The following is a 12,048-nucleotide window of genomic DNA, read 5'->3' as shown; positions in this document are numbered from 1 at the left end:
AGTTTTCTTTTTAGAAAACAGTGACTCTTTGAAAATACTTTAGTTTTTGCTTTGTGACATATAAAACATTTTGGGCCTGCTTTTCCATTGAAAAAACAGACATCATCAAATAATTCTAAGTAATGGGGAAAATTATTCAGTCCTTTGCCATGAAGGGAGTGTAATGTCAGCATCAATTTTTTGTTGTTGTTGTTTTTGTTCTTAGGTGCCATGTGTGAAGTTGAAGAAGTGTTCTTGACAGTTTGCTAAGAGTTTCAGCCATGGCTGAATGTAGCATGTTGTCAGATTCTGGTTTTACATCTATTGAAAGAATGATATGTGAATCCCCTCTGCCATTAAGCATAGTGAATTACATTGATTGAACTATGAATGAGGAACTAGCTTTCAACTTTCACAAAAACCGCACTTGCTCACAAATTATGATCCTTTAACATTGTATTAGGTTTAATTTATACCAGTATAACTTGCAGGTGGTTAAGAGGACACTTGTTGCTCTCGAAAAAGACCCAGACTCGGTTCAGAACCCCAATATAGCTGAACACAAACATCTATACCTCCAGTTCCAGGAGATTCAATGTCCTCTTCTGGCTTCTATGGATACTGACATGCATGCAATAAACAGACATGCATATAGACAAAGCACTCATACACATCAAATAAAGCCAAATATGTTTATACTTTAACATTTACTTAAAAATTAAATCTATTTATTGTATATGTATGGATATCTTGCCTGCATATATGCCTGTGCACCACATCTGTGCCTGTTGTCTACAGAGGCCAGAAAAGGACAGCAGGTTGCCTAGAACTGGCATTATGGATGTTTTCGAGCTATCACATTGATGCTGTGGATTAAATCTGGTTCTCTGGAAGAATAGAAATCAATCTTAACTTTTAAGGCATTATCTCCAGCCCTGTAAAAAATATTCCAACAAAAGGAAGTGTATGATTTGAGCTCACTAAAGACTGTTTATGCTCAAGAGAATAAGTATGTTAAATGGAAACAAAGTGCTCTCTATTTTACCTTTGGAAAGGAAGCATGTCCTTTTCAGAAACCAAAAGGCCGGTGATAGGTTTCCTTGTATTGCTATTACAACAGAGCTTTAGATTTAGAATTGCACTGTCAGATCAACCTGGGTTTGACTATCATCTCAGCTGCTTGCTAGAGCTATGCTCTTGGCTTCTTTTATTCATAAAATAAGATTGATAGTCATATTTCCTTTATGAGTTATTGTAACGATGCAGCAAGCGAAATGCATAAAACATTGAGCCAGCAGTAGGTGCTCTACAAATGCAATGACTCTTCCCTTGATGTACAAAGGACAATGGATAGAATCTATGATTGTCTTTGAATTTTGTTACTTGGTCTATATTGTCTAACACTGTGTTCTCCTTTTCCCGTAACAGACTCGGAGACACACTGTGTGTTTCAAGACAAGAAGTATAGAGTGGGTGAGAAATGGCATCCATACCTGGAACCATATGGACTGGTTTACTGTGTGAACTGCATCTGCTCAGAGGTACAATGCTTTATAGAGATTTCTTTCTTCATTCCTTAGCACACGGGGAACTTATCAATGCTCAAGTGCCCAGAGGGTCCATGTGATTACAATTGTAAGGAATATATTGGTAAGCACCGAGAAGTCATGTTGTGAGGTACAGGTAGGAGAAGCAGTAGTATTTGATAAAAATTCTTGGCGTGATAGCAAATTAAAGGTCCACATTAAAGAAGGGGACACATGATGGAGGCCAGATTGCTAAGAGTGTCTCTCCTAATTTATTTTCTGTTAAAGTTTTGTTTGTATTTTTTTAAATCTGTAAACATTTACTATAAATACATTTCTGTGGGCTTTTAAACTAATTATATAGGCATAATGGGAGAAAGTAGAAGAACCAGATAGTAGGAAAATGGATTTGCCTTCTAGATGGTAGTAGAAGCAACCCCAGTTATGGCAACAAATAATGTCTCCAAACATGTTAAGCCCCCTTAACGAAAACCACAGCATTAGGATATTTGTGAAGGAAAGCCTCATCATAATCTCTAAGAACCAAGAATTCTGAATGCATAGAATGAACCAGTTATTAAGATCCAGGATAAAGGCTGCGTGTAACTCCTTTCCCGTGCCTACCTAGAGCAGACACAGTCACTGAAGCTTGATCTTTTTGCCATTTGAAAAGATCTTTGGGCTTTCCAAATTTTCACCTTGTATAAACAGCCTTCAGCTATTATAATAGCAGGAGGTATTCAGGGTTTGTGGAGTTTTAGCTTTGCAGTGGACGAATTCTCAGACTCTAAAGCAGGGCACCTATGGTACATGGTATGTTGATTAATTTACCTATAACCTCTCTGAGCTCCCTTCAGTTTCTTCTTTCAAACAGGATATCCTGGTATGGGGCAGCATGCCTGTGAATCCCAGCACTCAGAAGTCTGAGTCAGAAGGATTATGAGTTTGAGTCCACCTGCTTTATAACAAGACATAATGATATTACATATTCCATATGTTGTACTAGGATTAAACTGACTAATTCATCTAAAACCTTGTATGAGTAATCGATATTAATGGGTACTACCACCATTATCATTACAGTTATTAGTGCACTTATTAATCTCCAGAGCGTAGAAGCAAATTCAGTATGCAGCATTAAAGATTGAATTTTCTTCTTAACTAGGAACTGTGCTTTCTGATGTTCTTCTGAGAGCTCATCTTCAGATGCTACTAACTACCTGTCCCTAAGGAGTATGGTGCATTAAGAACCTCTCTACTACTACTTCCAAATGCAGTATTATAGAACTTTATTCTAAAATGCACATGAGAACAAAGAAGAATTATAGTCAGGTGACTCCAGTCTGGATAAAAAAAAAAAAAAAAAAACTGCCTCTTTAAATGGCTAGAGCTTGTATTAAATAGAGAATCTGGGGGCTGATTAAATGCCTGGTATGGCATTATTTTGTCAGATTCTTGACTCAGTACATTGGAGATGGACAGCTAGCCCTTGGGGGCCAAAGCTTTGAAGTCCACAAGGCAGCGAAAATGTTAACATGATCCCGGTGCCAACAGCTCACACACTAGGCATATTCTTTCTTTGTGCACTTCACTACCCTTCACTCTGTAACAGCCTGACAGATGCAAGTCACCCTTCCTTCATATGAATTATGGATGGCATATGTAAATGTAAAATGCATTTCCAATGCTTTCTTTGTTCTAGCAATGACTGAGAGCTGTCAGCATTGGGGATCATGTATTGCTAAGTCATACAAGGACCAAGTTGCTAATCCAGACATACTAGCTGATCAGCTCAATTTCCAGTTCTAGCTTGTTCTCGGAAACCAATGGTGACTGAAAAGGGAAATGAGGAGAGGAGTCACGCAACCTAATGAATCAAGGCAGAGCAGAATGCAAGGACTCACATGCCAGGGATGTCTCTGGGAAGCAGCTCTCAAGGGACCTATTACTCACCACCCTTTCTCTTCTATGGCATCAGGCAGGTGGTTATGAAATCAGAATAGGCTCTTGGAAAAGCCATGTAGCTAGAACTGGGAAGGGTAGAACTATCACAGAGCCAGGCCAGAAGAGGCCTCCCATGAATATGGCCTTAAATATAGAAGGCTTGAAAACTGGGCCTATGTTGAACCCAGCCTCATAAAAGGTATCCTGATATGCTTCCTATTAAGCCAGCAGAGGTGCTAGGAGTGGGTAAAGGATTTTTTTTAAGAAAGCTGATTGCATTTAGATTTTTGGGAATGCATTATTCACTGTCTGGGTGAGTCCCTGCATGACTGTTTCGCAAACTGGCATAATCCCAGTGACCTTTGAAAGACATATTTTCTTTCTCTTTGCCTTCTCTTTTTCAGAATGGGAATGTGCTTTGCAGCCGAGTCAGATGTCCAACTCTTCATTGCCTTTCACCCGTGCATATTCCTCATCTGTGTTGCCCCCGTTGCCCAGGTAATCCAGTTTGCCTATGTTTCTCCAATCTCTGACTCTGTTTTCCCTCTTTGACTGATCTAACTAATCTACCTGAACTCCCCTAACATAAACTGGCCCCATAAATACACTTTATAGCCCAAAATAGAATGTGTTTTAGGTTCTAATATGTTATTGGGTACCCAGTAACAGGTTTCATTGGGCTTTTTAATCATTTGAAAGGAAATGAAGGGGGAGAGAAGAATTATAGCTATAAACAGCCTCTTCCTGCCATAGACAGTAGGTAACAGGGGAGTCGTATGATTGTGGCACATGTCCTATACAATTAGTGCTGGAATTGTGTCCAAGCATAGCTTCAATATGATGAAGAGCAGTTTATAAATCAAAGGAACTGAACCAGTGAGGTTTATGACAGTATAAAGCTACCTGCCTGCCGAACAGTCGCCTCCTCCACACTGCACAGTTGTTATTAGGTATACAATGTTAAGAGCAAATATGGGGAGAACCATCCAGAAATGTTTTCAGAAAGTTGTTGGGACACCTGCTTTCACAGTTTATGGTTAGGGCATTTTCCTGAAGTAGAGGTCCCTCAATTACACTTTGATATGACTAGGCCTCATTTCTGCTCCAGACTCTTAGAACCTTGGAGAGATTCAGAGATGGCCTGGCAACCCAATAACATTCCAAGGGAAAGCTATCAGTCACCCTATAGGTCTATTCATTATGCTGTAGAAGATAATTGTTGAGGTTATGTTAATAAATGAAGGTTCCTGAGTATACTTTAGGGAGTCAGAGAACTCTTCAAAATTAAATGCAGGTTTTAGATTTACTCTGTACAGAAGTAAATGTCTTTATAAATAACCCATTGCTTTACTGATATTCCTCTATAATGTACGCTTTCATGACCTAGCACATACATTCCAATAATCAAAGGCATCCATTTTCCTAAGGGACAAAATGTCACATGCAGATCTATCTTTTTTGAATGTTGATTATGATAGTATATGCATCAAGACATGAGGAATTAACCAATCTGAAAGTTACTTTTCAGGGTAAATTCCTACATGAGCAAGTGGATACTAAATTTGTTCATTTGCTTCTGCTTTAATTGGTTCAAAACAGGCTTTGGTAAATGAGAGAGAGAGGAGTGGAACAGTATTTCTGATTAAATGGCTACTCTAGAGATTCTTTCTTTGGTATGCCAGATAGCCTATTAAAATCACTAAAATATCTCCAAGGCATTTCACAAAGTGACCTAATGTAATAGTAACTTATCTAACAGAAAAGAAAAGTATTAAGAGAATTGAGTTCATGAATCTGAGAGCAGAAAAAAAGTGAAATAATGACTTTAAAAGTTACTTTTACAGTATATAGAAATTGATTTTACTTTCCTTGCTCTTGCAGTTTAGATCTAAGACAGTTAATATTTCTTCTTCAATATTAAAAGTCTTTCTGTGAGTAGCTGTGCCTAAATTCTCTAATCCCTATATGCAAAATTTATGAGCTGGTTTTCATCCTTGAACGATAATTTGGCTAGGTATAAAAGTTTAGGATGCTCATTTTCCCTCAGCACTTTTGAGGTTATTTCTAAATGGCTTCGTGACTTCTGCTCATGGATAAAAATTGAACTATTTGAGTATAGTTCTGTTGTAGGTCCCTTTATTTCCTTCTTCTTGAAAGATTTTCTATTTGATGAATAAATTGAGATGTGTTTATGTATAATTTATGTTTCCTTAGCCTTCTTGGTATGATTCTTTTGTAGTAGTAGTAATAGTAGTAGTTGCTGTTCTTGTTGTTGTAATAGTAATAGTAGTAGTAATAGTTGTTGTTTGTAACAAGATATTTCTAAATAACCCTGGCTATCCTGCAAATCACTACGCAGACTAGGCTGGCCTCAAACTCACAGAGATCTGCCTGCCTCTGCCTGTTAAGTACTGGGATTAAAGATGTGTGCCACTGTGTCCAGCAGTATGATTGTTTTTCAGATTGTTTTTCAACCTAAGAACTGAGAAATAAGTTTGTCAGCTATCATTTTTATAAAAATAATCATCCCTATATCTTGCTTCTCACTACTGAAAACATCTCTCTCTTTCCCTCCGCCCCCTCCATTTATTTTTTTGAGATCAAGTCTCATGTATCCCACACTGGCCTTAAACTCCTAGTTCTTCTGCCTCAGCCATCCTGGTGCTATAAAACTATCTTTGATGTAAATTTTTGCACCTCATTTAATCTGTCCTCTGTGACTCTTAATGTCTCCTTTACTTTTTTTTTCATCTCACATATTTCCCACAATGATACTTCATCAATTCTATTCTCTAGTTTATAAATTCCTTTCAGACATATTTGGATAATCTGTTAGGTTTTGTTTATTTATCTTATCTCCAATAAGTATATTTCTTCCAAGTTTTCAAGTTATATTTCTAAAATATTGACATGTTGTTTTAAAATTGTTATAATTTCTTGGAGTTGATTCTCTTTTTGTTTTGTTCTTTTAAGTATTTGAAATTTTCTTATACTACATCCTAGGTGGAAATATTTGTGGGGTTTTTTTCAGAGGTAAATTCTGGCCTTTCTGCAGTTAATATTGATAGCTTTATTTCTTAGTTATGAATTTTTCTTGTTTTTCTAGATAGTACTTAAAAGCTATTCTTCATGAGATTTTATCTTGAATGAGCCCTTTATTCCTTCATGAATGGTTATTTTAGTCCTTTTTGCACATTTAACTCTAACCTAGGATTTTGGTTATCTCAGACTAGGTACCTCCTGCCTTGATGAAAACTTTTGTTTTAATGTAGAGTACTATTCTTTCAGAATGTTTTTGAAATAGGACCTCAACTACAACTGCCATCCTTGGGTAATCAGTATATTTTGGGAGAACAACACAGTGTGGGTAGAATTATGTTAGGGCCTTTTAAGATTTGAAAAATGTGACCTTGGTCCTCAGGCATGTTAGTCATGTTTCTGTTGTTCTGACAATAAATGTGAGAAAACCCAAATTAACTAAAATGGAAAAAAAGAGACAGATTTATTTTGGCTCACCTTTTCTGTGGTTTCATTTGGCTATGTTGCTTTTGGTCATTTGAAGTCCAGAATGTTGGGAAGGATTTAGTGAAAGAAATTGCTTGTGCAATAAGGCAGGCAGTCATGCCCTGGGAGAGGGAGGGAAAGAGAGAAAGAGAGATACAGAGACAGAGACAGACACAGAGACAGACACAGAAACACAGAGACAAAGAGATATCACAGTCTCAGTATTTTCTTTAAGGAAATACCCCTTGTTCTAAAGGTTCTGCTCCATCTTAATAGTGCAACATATTTGCTTATCTTGACATCCCTTCAGGGATACCAAACCCTAATACCAGCTTCACACAGAAGCCACTTCCGGAATGTAATTCCACCTTAGCTTGTTAGCGTCATCTATCAGTATATTGTTCTAGTTTCCAGCTGACCATTTGATTTGGCACTCAATCATTACTGTACTCTTCGGCATCTGATTCCACAAACGATTTTACCTTATTCCTATGGGGTTTCTCTTACATTTAAATTCTTATTTCACTTTATCTTGTTTAGCTTCACATCATCCTTGTTCTTCATTTGTAAAAGAACCGAAGGATTTTTCATGGGCTCTCCTTTGCCATATTGAGCCACAGTGCAAGCAGTCAATTTTTCTATTAAATAAAACAAAAGCAAACGATTTAAACTATAATGGAAAAGAGTTGGTTTGATAAAAAGAAAGCATTTTGCTATTTAGTTGTTGATCTCAGTTCTACTATATGAACATTTTAGTCTCTTGATTGAATATTTCTAGAAATAAATATCAAAGATGAAGTGTCATATAGTCCTCCTAGGAGACAGGACAGTAAATTTGATGACACCTCTATATTATTTCTACTCCAGTGATTATTAGGCATGAAGAAACTAGTGCCTTCAGGGCCACAGAAATGCTTGGTCAAACAAAAGGCACTACAACTAAAATTACTATATAACCCAGCTATATCATCCCTGTTGCTCTATTCACAATATCTAGGAAATAGAATCAACCTGCACATTCATCTTCAGGTAAAAGGATAATGGAAAAGTGGTACATATGTATAATGGGATTTTATTTACCCATAAAGGAAAACAAAATTATAGAGTACACAGGACACTCAATGGAACTACAAGATACTATACTGAATGAAGTAACCCAGACTCAGAAAGTTAAATGCCACATTTTCTCTTTCATATGTGTATCATAGCTACTGATGTTTGTATATACATATCTACATGATGTGAGCAAATATAGATGAACAAAAACTAGAAATGGTCCCATGATAGTGGGAAGGAGAAACTTCTAGGGAGAGCAATGGGTAGGGTAATACTATACATGTGATATAAAACTAGAAGTGGAAATAATACTGGGACCAAGGATTCAAGCAGGGGGCACAGAGAGGCAAAGAGATATGGGAGAGAACTAAGAAGGAGGCTTCCAACCAAAACTATGTGGAAAATGATACAGGGAAACCTGTTATTTCGTATGCCAGTTTTTAAAAGAAAATTATATTTAAAATCTATACTTATTGATAGAGAGAAGGAAAAGTGAAAAGAGAAAGAATGAGAATAAACAAGTTCCATAGACAGAAAACATATAAGCTCTATATCAAAGACCCTTATTTTCTCTCTTTTTAATTGGATATATTTTATTTACATTTAAAATGTTATTCCCTTTCCTGGTTTCTCCTCTGAAAACCTCCTACCCCCTCCCACTCCCCCTGCTTCTATAAGGGTGTTCACCCACCCACCCACCTTCCGTTTTTCTCCCACCTTCCTGCCCTGACATTCCTCTACACGAGGGTATTGCGCCTTGGCAGGACCAAGGGATTCTCCTCCCATTGATTCCCAACAATGCCATCCTCTGCTACACATGCAGCTGGAGCCATGGGTCCATCCATGTGTACTCTTTGTTTGATTATTTAGTCCCCGGGAGCACTGGGGGATCTGGATGGTTAATATTGTTCTTCCTGTGAAGTTGCAAACCCCTTCAGCTCCTTCAGTCCTTTCTCTAACTCCTCCATTGGGGACCCCATGCTCAGTTCAGTGGTTGGCTGCAAGCATCTGCCTCTGTTTCTGTCAGAATCTGACTGAGCCTCTCAGGAGACAGCTATATCAGGCTCCTGACAGTGATTTTCCATGATGACAAACAGCACTGTGAATTACAAGGGAGCACTCACGTTGGTAATAGGAAGCTTAGAGAAAGGGTTCTAAGTGTCATGCTTAAAAAAATAAGATAGGACTGTGTATCACCAGTTGTTTCTTTCTTCTCATACATTTTGTTGCAGACTATTTACCCTCAAATTTCCCAAAGGTCTTACCTATGTTTGTGGCTGTGTCCTGTAGCTCCTGAAAAAGATATAAATCTGAGTATGCAGACAGCTTTTCCAGAATTGCCAGGAACAAGTAGATACTGACTTCCATGAGGAGCAGATGAGCAGTGTTTTCTTCTTTTGCTCCCATACCACGGGCCTCTACTAGGCCCAAAGAAGCTGCTGCTATGCAAAGGCTGGGGTGTTCTTCCCGGGAAAGTTTAAACTGTTAGGAATCATGGGTGTCATTTATCCTGTCCTCTTCCCTAAGCAGGACTGACTGTATGTGGTCCTGGGAAAGTCTTTAGCAACGCAATTCCACATCTTCTCTGTTAGGGTAAAGATGTAGTTAAAAAAAAAAGATGGGGGAGGAAACTTTTTTTCCCTTTGCTTTTATATATAAGTGTTGTCAGCCAAAGAAGAATTTCTTACTGAACAGGACCCTAAGCCATGGTTTTTATCTAAGAATTCTTCATATTTATTCCATGAGAGTTTGCTATTCAGAATTAATAAATTTGTGTTCCCTTGGAGGTGTTCCAGCATTCCTAGGTTATTAAAGAGTTGTTATAAAATGGCCAAAATAGCTGATTTGATCTGGTTACTGGCCGCCTAATCCACACTGTTTTCTTTCTGCTAGGTGTGAAGAAGTTTGGCTCTTAGACATGATTTTATTAGGGATAGGGATATAGTGGTTTTGCCCCCCTCAATCCTGGTCTTTTTAATTCTTGATGCGGTAAGAAAAGGTCTTTCCCAGTGAAACACTGTATTCTTATAAGAGGAAGGCTAGAGACCCTATGCCATTTCTTTTAACAATAGTTAAGTTATGAATGAGCTTGAAAATGCAGGTATTTCTGCTATAAGGCAATAATCCATTTCTAAAAACCCTCACTTTCTGTCAAGTTGTACATTGAAAAGTTGCAGGGCCTTCAAGAGAAATCAAGATTGGAGAAAACAATGCATGACTTATGAATTCTATAACTGGAATACTGACAAAGCAGTATACTCGTTGAGCTTAAATGGCTTCTTACATTTGTGTTTAAGCAATATTACAAAAATAGAAGGTTTACCTTATAAAATGGTAACATTATCTTACGTTGGGGATGAGGAAGGGTGATTGCAAAAAGGATTACAGCTCTTCATTGCTTGTTGGTGTAACCCAGTCAATGTACTTAGCATTTAATTTCTGTCACTTGGTAGTACAAAATCTTATGTATAAATGAAGGCATTTTCATTTAGCACTAATCTGTTATTCATATTCAACACACATATACACAGATTATTTACATTATGTAAATCTGTAGTCCAGCAGAAATCAACTATGTATAGATATAGTCTCCTTGGCCTTTGACATTATTGAGGAAGTAGAACAAATCACTTGATCACTATGCATCCGTCTTTTTGTGTTTCAACATTAACTACACAATGTTGTTTCTTTGCTCCCATGCCATGCATTTAATCAAATGGCTGTGCCTTTGACTTCCAGTGTTAATTGTAACAAAAGAAGGCCCCTTTCTGCTCCTTTTAGTTTTGTTTGTTTATACAATAATGCCAGAGGATAAGAGGAATATTTGTTTATTTTTGTTGTAAGTAAACGTCACACAACTTAAAAGTTGTCATTTAAAAGTGTACAATTCAGTTATATTAAGAACATTTACAATGTTGGGATTTACACAGTTACTTGTCATTTCCCTCACCCTCAGCTCCCATCAAGAACTAACCTACTTTATGAATCTGTAGATGTGACTATGCCGAAGTTCACAGTAATGAGTTCATTCAATAGGGGGACTTTGACCTTATGGCTTCTTTCACTTAGCATAATGTTTTCAAAGCTAGGCTATGTTATAGCATGTGCCAATGTTTCAGTACTTTTTTATGGATGAATAACCCCCATGGTATGGTCATACTACTCTTTTTAGTCACTGTTCTGTTGCTGTGAAGAGACAGTATAACCAAAGCACTTCTAAAAGAAGCATTTAAATAGGGACTTGCTTACAGTTTTAGAGGGTTAGTTCATTATCACTGTGACAGGGAGCATGGTGGCACAAATGGTGCTGGGGTAGCAGCTGAGAACTAATTCCTGATCTGCAGGTGGTTAATGGGAGAGGGAGAGGGAAAGGGAGAGAAAAAGATAAAAGACACTTGCTTGGCATTAGATTTAAAGCCTCAAAGTCTACCCCCAGCAACATTCCTCCTCCAACAAGAATAGACCTCCCTCTTTCTAAACACTTCACCACTAGGGACTAAGCATGCCAGTGAATGAGCCTGTGGGGGGCACTATCATTAAAACCTGCACACCGCAGGCAGGTGATTAGCATTTCATCCATTGGTGTTCACGTCAGTTCTCTCCACTATTTGACTGTTGTCAGCAATGCACTATGGATTATCCTGCTATAAGATTTTGTCTGAAACGTGTTTTCAGTTTTTTTGGGTCGATAATTAGAAGTGGAATTTCCAGATCCGTTCAAAATGACTCTAGATCCACTTTCAGATATTTAGGCTTCCTTGTTCTTTGTTTGTTTGTTTGTTTGAATTATGATGTGTGTGGTGTACGTTCATATAGGTATGCATGTTTGCAAGTATGAGGGAGTGCACTGTACCTTTGCTCTTAGACACAATAAAGGGGAAGCCTTAAGATGAATGACTTCCCTGAGTATTCTCCACCATATTTATTGAGACACGGTCACTCAGAGAATCCAAGTCATTGGTTTGACTTCTTAGGCTCCCCAGCTTACTTCAGGTATCCCCTCTTGTCTCTGTTCTAGGATTACAGGTGAACCATATTC

The 12,048-nt window shown here is 37.7% G+C and overlaps 1 protein-coding gene across 2 annotated transcripts in view; it reads left to right on the top strand.

The window, feature by feature from the left end:
- Positions 1-12,048, top strand: part of CHRDL1 (chordin like 1) — a gene marked incomplete at its 3' end in the record, with an annotated part of 106,019 nt that overhangs the window by 23,939 nt on the left and 70,032 nt on the right. For both annotated transcript variants that reach the window (XM_080909615.1, XM_080909614.1), the window contains exons 3-4: positions 1,408-1,520; positions 3,854-3,947. In XM_080909615.1, the coding sequence (XP_080765741.1) occupies positions 1,408-1,520; positions 3,854-3,947 (207 nt within the window). The remainder of the gene's footprint in view (positions 1-1,407; positions 1,521-3,853; positions 3,948-12,048) is intronic.

This window comes from Micromys minutus (assembly GCF_963924665.1).
Source record: "Micromys minutus genome assembly, chromosome: X".
NCBI classification, from domain to species: domain Eukaryota; kingdom Metazoa; phylum Chordata; class Mammalia; order Rodentia; family Muridae; genus Micromys; species Micromys minutus.
The sequence above is the reverse complement of the archived record's forward strand: the minus strand, read 5'-3'. Positions and strand labels throughout refer to the sequence as shown.